The sequence below is a fragment of the Alternaria metachromatica genome, assembly GCF_023757995.1.
Source record: "Alternaria metachromatica strain BMP 0045 chromosome Unknown scaffold_8, whole genome shotgun sequence".
NCBI classification, from domain to species: domain Eukaryota; kingdom Fungi; phylum Ascomycota; class Dothideomycetes; order Pleosporales; family Pleosporaceae; genus Alternaria; species Alternaria metachromatica.
In genome coordinates this window covers 62,699-75,201 of record NW_026055499.1, presented here as the reverse complement: position 1 = coordinate 75,201, position 12,503 = coordinate 62,699, and the positions used below count along the sequence as shown (strand labels likewise).

At 51.7% G+C, this 12,503-nt stretch overlaps 5 protein-coding genes across 5 annotated transcripts; 4 read left to right on the top strand and 1 right to left on the bottom strand.

Annotated features, from left to right (window-relative positions):
* Positions 1–315: 315 nt before the first annotated feature.
* On the top strand, positions 316–1,384 carry J4E83_004460 (uncharacterized protein; the record flags this gene model as incomplete). The annotated part of the gene is made up of 2 exons (XM_049331389.1): positions 316–529; positions 639–1,384. 2 exons carry the CDS (start codon positions 316–318, stop codon positions 1,382–1,384), a joined length of 960 nt encoding a protein of 319 aa, XP_049189163.1.
* A 2,591-nt stretch (positions 1,385–3,975) lies between these two features.
* J4E83_004459 (uncharacterized protein) lies at positions 3,976–5,064 on the top strand (the record flags this gene model as incomplete). The annotated part of the gene is made up of 1 exon (XM_049331388.1): positions 3,976–5,064. One exon carries the CDS (start codon positions 3,976–3,978, stop codon positions 5,062–5,064), a length of 1,089 nt encoding a protein of 362 aa, XP_049189162.1.
* A 747-nt stretch (positions 5,065–5,811) lies between these two features.
* Positions 5,812–9,270, top strand: J4E83_004458 (uncharacterized protein; the record flags this gene model as incomplete). Its single annotated transcript, XM_049331387.1, has 1 exon — positions 5,812–9,270. One exon carries the CDS (start codon positions 5,812–5,814, stop codon positions 9,268–9,270), a length of 3,459 nt encoding a protein of 1,152 aa, XP_049189161.1.
* A 224-nt stretch (positions 9,271–9,494) lies between these two features.
* Positions 9,495–10,351, bottom strand: J4E83_004457 (uncharacterized protein; the record flags this gene model as incomplete). The annotated part of the gene is made up of 3 exons (XM_049331386.1): positions 9,495–9,605; positions 9,668–9,954; positions 10,156–10,351. The coding sequence occupies 3 exons, from the start codon at positions 10,349–10,351 to the stop codon at positions 9,495–9,497; spliced, it is 594 nt and encodes a 197-aa protein (XP_049189160.1).
* Positions 10,352–11,885: 1,534 nt separating this feature from the next.
* J4E83_004456 (uncharacterized protein) lies at positions 11,886–12,499 on the top strand (the record flags this gene model as incomplete). Its single annotated transcript, XM_049331385.1, has 3 exons — positions 11,886–11,888; positions 11,942–12,150; positions 12,202–12,499. The coding sequence occupies 3 exons, from the start codon at positions 11,886–11,888 to the stop codon at positions 12,497–12,499; spliced, it is 510 nt and encodes a 169-aa protein (XP_049189159.1).
* Positions 12,500–12,503: the final 4 nt, after the last annotated feature.

Sequence of the window (12,503 nt, the reverse complement as noted above, 5' to 3'; positions counted from 1 at the left end):
CGCGAACATTTCGACAAAAGGTTCGAGATGTCTTATGGCACCATAGCCGACCCACCGCCGTCCGCAGGGCGCTCAAGGGTAAACTTCTTGCCACGCCTGCCATCTGCAGCTTCAGGCTCTGCGCAAGATACGGACGAGGAAGCCAATCCGCCAGGAATATGGAGCAAAATATCGCAGAGTCTGAAGTCATTCTACAGGCAGAATTTCGGTTTATTCTTAGTTTTCTTGGCACAGACATGCGGTTCTGTCGTAAGTTTTGTTTCTTGTGTGCAATGACTGCATGCCGCAGACCATGCACTTACAAATGAGCACTAGATGAACACAGCAGCCAAACTGCTCGCGAATGACCCATCCATCGAGTTTCACGCTTTGCAAATCATCTTCATCCGCATGCTGTGCACGACGATCATCTGCTCGATTTACTCTTGGTACCATGCGGTGCCTGACTTTCCTTTCGGCCAGAAAGGCATCAAAGGGCTGCTCATACTGAGAGGTACTGCAGGATTCGTCGGTCTATTTGGACTGTATTGTAAGTTTGACTCCCTCTGCAATTCTTCACGGCTCACGCCATATAAGATTGTGACCTGCAGGGGTGGGTCACGATAGTGAACTGGAATACAGCTAACAATACCGCCTAGACTCTCTGTCATGGCTTGAATTCTCCGACGCGACAGTAATAACTTTCCTAATCCCAACCATGACAGCCATTGTGTGCTTCCTATGGTTACGCGAGCCATTCACCTGGAAAGAAGCGCTTTGCAGCTTCGTCGCATTCTGCGGCGTTCTCTTCGTCGCGAGACCACCATGGCTATTTCCCGCTTCGCACTCAAGGCCAATAGCCGATGACTCGGACGGGCATGCACCGTTACCATCAACTACCACCGAACAACGCGCTCTGGCAATCCTCATCGCGATTCTAGGCACGCTTGGTGCTTCGACAGCCTACGCAACTATCCGAGTGATCGGCAAGCGCGCCCACTCGCTCATCTCGGTGAATTACTTTTCTCTCATCGCAACGATCGCCTCGTTCGTGCTCATCCTGGTTCACCCTTCGTTACATTTCGTCATGCCCAAAACGCTCGGTCAGTGGGGATTGATCGCCATTATTGGGCTCTTCGGGTTTCTGTTGCAATTTCTCTTGACGGAAGGCCTGCAGAGGGAGAAAGGTGGAAGAGCAACAAACTTGACGTATCTGCAACTTGTCTTCGCGCTTGTTGTCGAGAAGGTGATCTGGGGAACTACGCCGCCTGCTGAGAGCTTGGTGGGAGCCGTGCTTATCATCGGAGCGGCGATTGCGGTCAGTCTGCAGAGGTCGGGTGGGAAGGATGATAAGAAAGCTGAAGTTGTCGAAGAAGAGAGGAGGCTGTTGGAGGATGAGAATTGAGCTAAAGCATATTGGGTACGCGCGAGTGTATTATTATCATGTACATGCATTTGCATGACGTGACCTAAATTCTACCTCCATGCTTCACAACACTAGAACTGGCCTGCTATTGGGTATTCATCACCCGATTGTATTGGGCTTCATTGTCGACCGACGCTGGAAAGTAGTCTTGCGGCTGATGCGGCACCTGTTCTCACACCGATGATGATGATCAGGGCAGAACCACTCGCATGGTGCGTTACGTTGCAGTAGACGTGATCTGATGATAGACCACTCTACTGGCAACACTGGTGCCATAACCGAGACAGATCCGCAGCAGTCTGATCAGCGTCGCCGCTGTACCTATACCAAGCGTCAGCTTCTACTGACAGGCTCATGACTCATTGCGCTAGATCATGCTTTACACGCAATGTCGAATTTAAACCGCATCACCCTCATCTCTCGAATTGACATCACTGCTCGCTCTTTCTTCGTCTGTTCCTTGTCTCACAATGTGCTCTTCGCTTCCATTCATGCTTATGTCTATGTTGTCGATCTCATGCACAGTCCTCCTTTTGCCCTTTCTCTCAACATGCGACAAACGAAGGCTGTCTGGCAAATTCTGGCCCGAATTGTCGTTTGATGGCTTGACCGATGACATAGCTTTCCTTGCTTTACTGAGAAAGGGCTTGAGGATAGGTGCGTTGACAGCTAAGATTCCGACAAACTATGGCAAACATCAGCAAGGTCCTAGTGGCCTTAAAATTTGAGAGGCTCACTGTTTCGCGGATTGACCAAATGGTGCCAACGTTGATCTGGGAAACGTCTTGAAGACACAGGATGCAGCGGAGCAATGTTGCTGTCATCATGAAAACACCGGTGCATAACCAGACTCCGTACAGAAGCTTCCTTCTCAAAGGTAGTCGGACGTTCCAGAGTAGAGGTAGCGGGATATACAAGATCATGAGATCGGTGCTGGATGATTGTAAGTATGGTACAGAAGTGGACAGGCTCATTTCTAGAGCTACCCACGTTACATTCGTAACGACCAACGCCAGATATTTGGATATGTTGAGCGCGCAGTCATCACCTGGATATGGATATATTTGCCATAGTCGATAGATAGGGTGACAGTGTGTGAGGAACACGATGATAGTAGCGATGTAAGCTACAAGGCAGACTGCCCCAGTAATCTTGACGAGATTATGTTGCTGGAGGTTGAGCCTATTGCTATCAGCGGGGATCAATCTAAATTTGTAAAGTATACATACGTGAGCCTCCTGTAAAAGAACAGCATACAAGCTTTTACTGTGGTAACAGCCTATTAGTATGACCACATGGCCTCGAGTGCTCCGTTACCAAAGCATTTACGTACAGCACCATATCAGGGTCGTATATAGTATCCACCCTGCGAGAAGGTATTTACTACCCACAGTAACACGTTGGCTTTCCTCGGGTGTAAGTTGCAACGCGAGTTCGTTACTCATTCCAGTGATGGAGCCATTCTGGCCGATGAGCTCCAGCATGACAAGTTCAGCGGTGAAGAAGAAGGCGCAGAGTACGGCGAAGTAATCATCTCCATCCCAACGTAGTTGGATCTGCCAGCAGCGCGCTGTAATTCGAAGTATTATAACGACAATACCAATTGCGTATTCGGTCCATGCTTCAGTCGTGAAGGGATTAGACATGCTGGCGAGACAAGCATCGACAGTTGAGGGCCCTCTCGCGCGAGATCAGGGTACGCCGAGCAGCAAGGCCCTTAACATTGAGTATCATTGTAAAAAGGAATGCCCGAAAAAGGAAAGCTATACGATACACGACGAGAGTGGAGGTTTTCAATCGGGCGCAGGTGACCCATGACGGTGCAAAGCGATTGGGGTGGGTGCCTTTTCGGATGAGAAACCCGCCGGGCGCGATAAGTTGCCGCAGTTCCTCGAATGATCATCCTTGTGGTAGTTTGGTGATCTCGGGGTGCTGGCTACCAAGATCGCTGTGAAGATCTAACGGCCCGATTCCTATCGCAACGTCGCGCAATTGGTTGTTGAATTGCTTTTTGACATTTTACGATCTTGTCCGAAGGTAATAAGATGTAGTTGGACACGAGACTGGAAAAGAGCCTGGCTGACATACAGCCTTCAGCCGTACCTGGCGGCCCATGCCTTGGCGGCGCGCGGCACACGCAGATAGGGTTGTGTCACATGTGGATCTTGAACTCGTACCCAGCTTCGCAAATTCCCAGATGAGAGTGCTGCAGAAGCGCATATGCGCAAATACTACGTCACTGTCAGTACAGTGGCTTCTCTGGGCACAAAAGAAAATTGATGCCGGGAGCACATCCAGACTCCAGGTCTAAGGCCTAGCGCGAGGTCCGACCCTTGTCCAGTGCCCCACCTAGACACATGTGAACCGAGGCCCTTGCTGCACAGCGTCCCGTGCCGTTGTACGGGGTTGTACGGGACTGCGAGGAGCGGGCAGACAAGACTTGCCCTTAGCTAAGACTCGATAGACGGTGCCCTGTGGCTTCTCCTCTCATAACACAGCGCCCAGGCACGAGGAGTGCGACGGATCTTTTTCCCACAGATCCGATATAACTTCTCGAATAAGTCTTGAAGATGCCAGAGGACGCAATTCCAGAGCACCATCGCAGGGAGAGAACATGCCCAGTTAGCACGCCGTCCAACTACATTCCGCCGTTCCCTGGATATTGCTCCAGATTCCAGGCTACAATGAATGATCTCGTCATGGCCATGATGGGAGCGCAGTACGACTCTGTTACCGGGAACGACGGCATAGCCGTTACCAAACTTCAGGAGTTCGTGAGTAGAGGGCCACAGTCAAAGCGCCCGTCGTTTTGGGAAACAACCTCCGTAATCGACAAGAGAGGTGCCTATAGCATCGCCGTGATCGCATATTGGCGCAGCGCAGACTTGCACAGCAGCTGGCAGGAGGAATCTGGGTTCGATACTTGGTGGCAGAGTTCAGACAGGGAAAAAGATGGGCATGGGTGGTTCCAGGAGATTCTGTGTCCAACGATGGATCGTTTTGAAACAGTGTTCTCAAACCCTGAGAATCCAGAAGGAGCGGCCAACATGCAAGAGAGGATCTCAGGCGAGTTGGAACAACACGCGTATTGGGGTAGCATGCGGGATCGCTTAGCCGCTGCTCAAGACAACAAGCTCGAGGGCGATAGATGGTGCTCTAAGGATGGCACCGCAAATGGCTCGAGTGATGATGCAGATTCCTCAAAACGCGTCCGTATATCCGGCAGGCCCAATCTGTGCGTGATTCGATCGGGCCAGGATTGGTCCGACACGCTACCAGGAGAGCGCAAACTCTACCTCGATACAATGCATCCGGTGCTCGTCGAGGGGATGAAGTTTCTACGTGATGAAGGGCGCGAGGTTGGATGTTACGCGATGAACTTGTGGGATGTTGTGGATTCAAACTCGTTCGAGGCGAACAGTGAAAGAACGTTCGGTTTGGGCTATTTCGATGACCTGGCGTCGCTTGAATACTGGAGTAAAAGCCACCAGACGCATATCAACATCTTCGGAGGCTTCCTGATGTATGCGAAAAAGTTGAACAATGTATTGTCTCTCCGGCTATTTCATGAGGTTTACGTGCTGGAGCCGGACCAGCAATTCTTCGAGTACATTGGGTGCCACGCCGAGACAGGGATGATGAATGCGCGCCGATCTTGAAACCTGTAGATAGATTGTTCGGAACGATACATTCATTGACAACCTGTGGTCAGCGTTGCAATTGAGGATCGTGAGTATTGAATGAAAGTTGCCATCGCGATTTTGGTACTGAGAGTGAAAGGTTCCCCAGAGATGAAATCCGATAGGGCGTAGCGCTGTTGCCTTATCGCCTTATCGGCGTCGTGACGCGACTTGGTACGCGTCAAGCCTCACTGATATCCATCAACCGAAGGCTACGCACAACGACCCTATCAGCAATACCATCTACAGCAAAAAGGAAAAGCGTCTCATGTGGCGTGGGCAGTTCTGGACGACCGGGACCAGTGAAATGGTGACGCGAACAAGCGATCACGCGGGAACGTACCCCGCGAAACATGATAAGCGGCACGGAGCTTACGCGGGGATATGGCGACGCCATCACTCCCTGGAGGCTGCCTGGCCTTCCATCGCCTTTAGCTGTTCTCGATCTTCTCTTCAGTCCACACGTTCTAGACAGCATTGCTCTCGTCCCTTGAGTGCGCCACTACTCTCAGCGCCATTTGCCGGCTATTGATGTAACCACTATCCGTTCACCTAGGCTCAGCTCCGAGGAGCTGTCGGTGCCTTGGACAGCAGACCTGCGATAGGTATCACGGTATGTTGTACTTGCAATCATGTAATCCTCCATCTCTGACAAGCCACAGAGCTAAGACTCTCAGTCTACCTCCTGCATCCCTTCTCCCTCCGATCCCCCTGACGGCTTCCATCATGACTTGGTGGCGCCGGGACCCGACACTCGCTCCTTTCCAACGCTATGCGCAACGCATCCTCCGCTCCGACGACGCGGCCCTTCGCACGCGGTGCTTCTCGCGCACGCCCTCCAAGTTAGCACAACACGAAGACAACAATGGCAACAAACGTCCATCCGGCATGTCCAACCTGGAATGGTTGCAGCTAGAGCAGTACCAGCAATGGCGAAGGAAACTCATGAATGATCCATACGAGGCCATCTTCGGGGCCAGCAACGAGAGGTTGAGTGGCAAGGGCAACAAAGACTGGGAATGGCTTGCCAATAGCATTCCTAAGTGGATGTTGAGAGAGATGGAGAGCCACGACGATAACGCTTCGCCGCCGAAGCAAGGCAAGAGTAGCAGTATCGATCCGAACTACCCGCGACGGGTCAAGATCGATAGCGAAGAGCGCGATATCCGTAGGGAAAGAGAATCACACTTCTCCCAACCGTCATCCAGGGCAAGACTGCTCCCTGACGACCCGATTGGCATTGAGTCACCCTCTGATCTCAGGAGACCGCGAGAGCAGTCTCATGTTAAGGTTGTTGGCCGCCATTCAGAAGTGTCGACCGAATCTACAACAAGCGCACCTAGTGCCACAGCGCAGGACTACGAACATGAGCAGCCGACGCGACCGAAGAGCACGCAGTCGTTTGAAGATTACATTGCGAAAACCAAAACGGATGCGGCCAAAGAAATCGAACAGTCCAGCACGGCCGCACCCAGTACAGAACCTTCGTTTATCGATCGCTTCCTGACAGAAAAGCCCGAATATGACGACGCGCAACGATACGGCACGGCGGAGACAGGTAGCTGGAGAGAGACCACACTGCAAAGGAGGATACCAAAGGACGTCGTAGCAAAGCCTGATGCCGACTCTGCGCCCATGGCAAAGGCTGGTGACGAGTCGTACATGTCAGCATCCTCAACTGACGGGACCCACGAGCTCTCCTCAGAGCCACGTATGCAGGAAACCCTCGCGTCGCTTCCTCCAAGCTCAGGTCCTCTACGCACGAAGCAACCTTCCGCGCAAGAACACATCCCACCACAGGAGACACCTAGTACACAAGGCAGCGTCACATCTGTGAGGTCAACGTCAAAAATCTTGAGCCAGTTGCCCAAAGACGACTTGGAGTTCTTGAGTGCGGACGAGATTCGTGCAAACATGGCCGCAAGAAGGAGCAAGGTCCTGGACGAAGAACGTAGAAAAGCGGATCGGGCTAGATTGGAGAGCACTTTCGAGAGCACCCCCAAGGCAAAGACCGGTATGGATCCGATGCTTGAGTCCAAGATCATCAATGACCAATACGTTCGTCGAATCGAACGGCAGATGCAGCGGCCAGAGATCTCGTTTGATTCACAAGAATCCAGTGCGCCCAGGACAACTACAAAGATGGACGAAACCCCATATAAAGCAGACGAGAGCCAGTTGGAGTCGAGCGTCGAGCGGATGAAGTCTTGGCTTGAAGAAAGCGGTGCAAGATTCTCTAGTCTTTTCTGGCAAGACCCGACCGAAGAAGCGGATGCGAAGAAAACCCGCTTGTTCTTCGACAAGATCCTGGCACGTATTCGCAAGGGTCGCATGACGATGAAGCAAGTGGTCGAAGACCTGGAGGCAGACATTCCAGCATCTAAACCTCTCTTAAGGCGTATGAAAGCGGATGAGGACCTCCTGGACTCTGCTATCAACACTCTGCGACAACGCTCAGAAATCGGAAAGCTTCGTTCATTGACGCCGAAGAAAGTAAGGGCAATTCAAGAATTGCGTCTCCGGTACCAGAGCACAGACAACGACCTTAATAAGGCATACGCCTTGCTCCAAGATCTCGGCGACTCGGAGGCAACAAAGAACGTCTCACCAGCGTTCAAAAGGCGCCTGAGCATTGCGTCGAAAATTACCCAGAAGAACGCTCACCTTACGCGTTATCTCATCTGGAGTCTACAGGCCCGGCTCGAGGACCCGGAAATTGATCAGAGCATGCTCGCAAACTACAAAGCTGTTGCGAACAGTTTGCTAACTCTTAGAGATACACAGATGGCCCTATCTCGATTGCTGGAACGTGCCATGCTCATTCACGGTGTGGCTCCACATCTCTGGGAGGACATTAAAATCTTTCCCGACACCCCAGCTCTGGAAGTTCCGCAAGACCGTGAGCAGTCATCTCAGACCAAGACGTCTTCCGCTATGAGTGATGCCGACAAAGCCCAGCTTCGTGCCAAGGTAGCTGCTGAAGAACGTCTCGCCCATGAGGTCGATGCACAGAAGTCAGCTATGCGTGGACTCTCAGATGATGGATACGCGCGTATGCCGAAGGCAACACCGAGCAAATCGTTTGAAGAGCGAGGACCCCTTGCACACAGCCTGTTTAGACCGTTCGGACCCGTTTTGGAGAGCTTAGAGAGTGAAACGCCATCTAAGATAGGCGCAACAGAGGCCGACGTGAAGGTGACCCACGAACGTGACGACTACGAACTGGCTGATAACATGCAAAACTCAAACGAGGATAGGTCTGGTCCTGTCGCCACTGATCACGAGCAGCCGGCCTGTCCGGTTAAGGAAAGCAGATTGACTGAAGATCATGACGTGAAGAAGTTTGACATGTTGAAGGAGGATCCTACAATGGACGACGCCTCATATCACGCCAGTGGCACAACTACCGCAGATACCGTGCGCGGAGAAGAAGTCACAGCAATCGATGCAGCCCCAAAAGCTATACAAGAAATCTTTACCGCTGGCCACACTACTCCAACGACCGAACATGCCACTGTAGACCCGAAACCGAGCACTGACGATGCTGTTGGTGAAATACCTCAGTCAGGCGCATCATCGCATTCGCCAGAACCGGGCTCACCAACGATCTATACAATCCTTTTGCACGATCCGCACAGCGGCAAGCTTTCGCTAACCACCTCTACAACAACGGAACCCCACACGGCCCCTCCTATGATACCACTACATGAAGCGCTATCAACTCTCGAAGAGCCCGCTAAGTTCATTCCGTACATCGAGAATGGTCTTGAGATCGTCAAAGCAAACAAGTATTTGCTCGTCTTGCGCGGCGGTCTCAATTCCACAGCGTCTACCAGACCCTTCCAAACGGCCGATCCATCAACCACAATGGAGCAGAACAAGGACGCTGGCATCACAGGAGAAAGAACTTATATCAATCCGATAGATGGAACGGCACGCCTTTCGCCTACCGGCTACGTAGGGCCAGAAGAGAGCGAAGAGCAACTTGAGAAGGATTTCACTGAGCGCAGGCAGGCTGCCGAGCGAGCAGTTAGTAATCAAGAGAGCAGCACAGAACAAGACCGGAGCGGACGAACGACCAAAGATAAGAAGAGGGGCGGTAAAGCAGCGGGTATAGTCAAAACGGCCATCTGGGCCTCGGCACTATGCTACGTGGCCGGTGTGATTGGGGAACTTGCTAGTTAAGACGCCTTTCGCGGCATGGCATCCACTTCACGTGTCGCTCTTTTCAAACGACGTCTGTTCTGGGTTGCTATCATCACTTTTCGATTCAGCGTTAGGTTGGTGTTGGCGTTGGCAGGTCACCACTCCGGTTCAGATTATATACATATGTATATCACCTGCTTCGATACTCTGTTTCTCAATCTTACATATTCTGGAGGACCAAATACTTGCTTGTACCTACCGCTCTAGAGGGCCATACCCTTGAAAGCCCTCACGATGAACGTTACGGCGCCTTCAATGTATTCGGGGCGGATGTAGGTCAAGTGATAGAATTGACAAGACCCAGAGTCGCAGACCTACATTCCGTGGTCAGCTTTGTCTGTTTTCCACCTCTGTACAGCACGATTGGTAGACTCACAGGATCGCCCTTTGCACAAATCTGCAGCACCTTCGCCTTCAGCCCATTGGGGAACTTGTCTCCAATCACGCCCAGCCTCAAATTTGGATCGCCAAACATGACAACCGACTTGATCTTGGGGAATAGAGAATTTGGCAGTCTGTCTACAGCTCGGTGCATGATGCTTGCGCCTTGCGAGTAGCCAACCAGAGAAAAGGTCTGATTGGGGCAGGCGGAAGACTGCGAGGTCAAGCGCTGAACAATGTCATCGACGCCTTGCCGTCCACCAGAAATGATTTGCGAGCTGGCTGGGTACTGAAAGGAATTCAGTTGGCGATGCTATGTTCGAAGCACTACTTGGATATCGTACCTGGACCGGATACCCCTGTACTCCAGACAGTTCCGCTGAAACGTTGCTCACAACAGGGTCACCAACAATGACGCCGTAGGTTGGAAAGCTAGGCTCGCTGGTTCCACGAGCTAAAAACAAGGTCAATGTTGCGGTAGACCTCTGCGGTTATTGAACTGCAGCTTACCAACGAGTATCTCGTAGTCGGAACATCCTCTGGGGACATCGCCAGGAACGATTGGAACCGGCTCCCCGATTTCCACACCGCTATTAGGCAGCTCGGGACATTCCTCTTGGGCAGAAGAGGTGGCAAAGAATGCAAAGGCCAAAAGAGGAATAATAGAAGTGTAGCGCATCTTCGTGGGCAGTGAACTTGATCTGCTCAGGTAGAACTTGTTGTTGCACGCATCTTGGAAGGAGACTATAGTGCCTTATAAGTTCGCCCATCTCGAGCGCTACTTCCATCCCTATCAAACGTCACAGGAAGATACGACAAGGTTGAGTGGCATTGTGTTGTTGAAAGACTGGATGACTGTGGTGGCTGAAATGGGACCTCGGCAACTGTGACATGTTTGACAAGGGTGTCGATGGTGTTGCGATCATCTGCACAAAACATCCTCTTGGCTTTGTGAACCTTTAATCTATTCGATTTTTGTACCGAGGCATGATTGCAGCCAGTTGAAGACCAGGAATGAAGTACCATGGGGAGTTGTGTACGTTTGACAGTAATGTGTGGTAATATCATGCGCGTTACACCAATTGCGTTCTTTCGAGTTGCTCACGGCTACAGATCATCAATCTTAAATACAGTCGTCTTTTGTCTAGGTCGAAAGCAATGACCGTCAGTATGAGGTGAGTACATGCCTGAGGTATCGATATGGCTGTGGTTGCAACCGCAAAGGCTACAGTAAGCAACAGTTCATCGCCGTGGCGGGACGCCTAATCCCGTGGTCCCACGTCTTTCTGCATGGACGGGTGCAAACGACGACAATCCCAACCTAGCTTTCAATCACGGCAAGCCAAGCCCGATCAGACGCAAGGACCTGCGACACAATTCGATGAATCCAACCTTGAAAAGATCTCGTTCGCGTCGAATTGCCGATGCACCCCAGACGATCTAAGAGTCATGCAATCATACACAATAAGTTGCCGAGGTGCGTCGAATGCTCTACGAGCAGCTATTGGTGTTTCCAAAGTCTTCCAAGGTCAGTCCAGAACTACCAGGAGTGAGGTTTAGGACAGGCCCTGTATCTTATCTGCTATCTCACACACCAACTTCTAATCTTAGGCTTTACTTTTCCCCCCAGTGTCTTGGTATAATACTATGATCTTGGCCCTTCGAAGAGAGTCTCCTCAGGCTCTAGCTAATTGGGTGGTGGAGAGGAGTAAGAGCTGCCTCGGCTCAGGCACCAACGTCGGCGAACTGCTCTTGGAATACACCAAGATATTGATGGTGAGACGGGATCATTCACGTAGAGGAGAGCGTGGAATGAGAAGGAGGGTTGGGCAAATCGTGTGTATAAGTATGAGGCATCTTCACCTCACAACCATCCGGCAAGCTTCAACAACGAGCTCCTTCTGCCTTTCACTCACTCTCGCTCTCTCTGTTCGCCTTCGCCTTCGCTTTTCTACGCCGTAGTCTCTTTACCAAACACATCTTTCGCTCTTACTTTTATCATGATGAACACCATCATCTCCATCCTGGCTTTGGCCATCGCCTCTTCTGCCACGCCTATCGCGCTCCCCAACTCGGGGTCTGCCGTGGTTGCGACACGCCAAATCTTCTTTGACCGCACCAGCTTGACCGAGAATGAGTTCTCCAGCCGGCTCGGTGGCGGATGTAGGGACGTCATCTTTGTTTGGGCTCGAGGATCCACTGAAGCGGGCAACATGGTAAGTTATTCGAGGAATGAATGTTTGTGTCTTGGTTTAACATGAGAGGATAGGGCTCTATCATCGGTCAGCCACTTGGCGATGAGCTGCGCCGCGAATACGGCGACGACCTGGCTATTGAGGGCGTCGACTATGCAGCGCTGCTTTCCACCAACTATCTGCCCGGTGGCACCGATCTCGTCTCTGAGCGCGAGATGCGCGGCATTCTCGAAGACATCAACAGTCAATGCCCTTCGGCTATCATCGTCTGCGGTGGCTACTCGTATGTTTCGCCCTCTTCTTTAAATCATGCAAAGACTAACCATAACCACAGTCAAGGCGCAGCAGTCAACCACCGTGCTATCGAGGATCTCTCCGCCAGTGTCAAGAACCAGATAGCTGGTGTCGTTACCTTTGGCGACACCCAGAACCGCCGTGACAACCAGCAAATCCCCAACTTTCCCCGCGACAAACTCCAAATCTTTTGCGGTGGGCTCGTTCGCGACACGGTTTGTGACGGTAACCTCGCAGGGGCTGTTCTACTTCCTCATCTCAGCTATGGCGATGACGCGGAGGAGGCTGGCGAGTTCTTGATTGGAAAGATCAATGCGGTTCGTGCCGCTAAAGCTTAGTTTA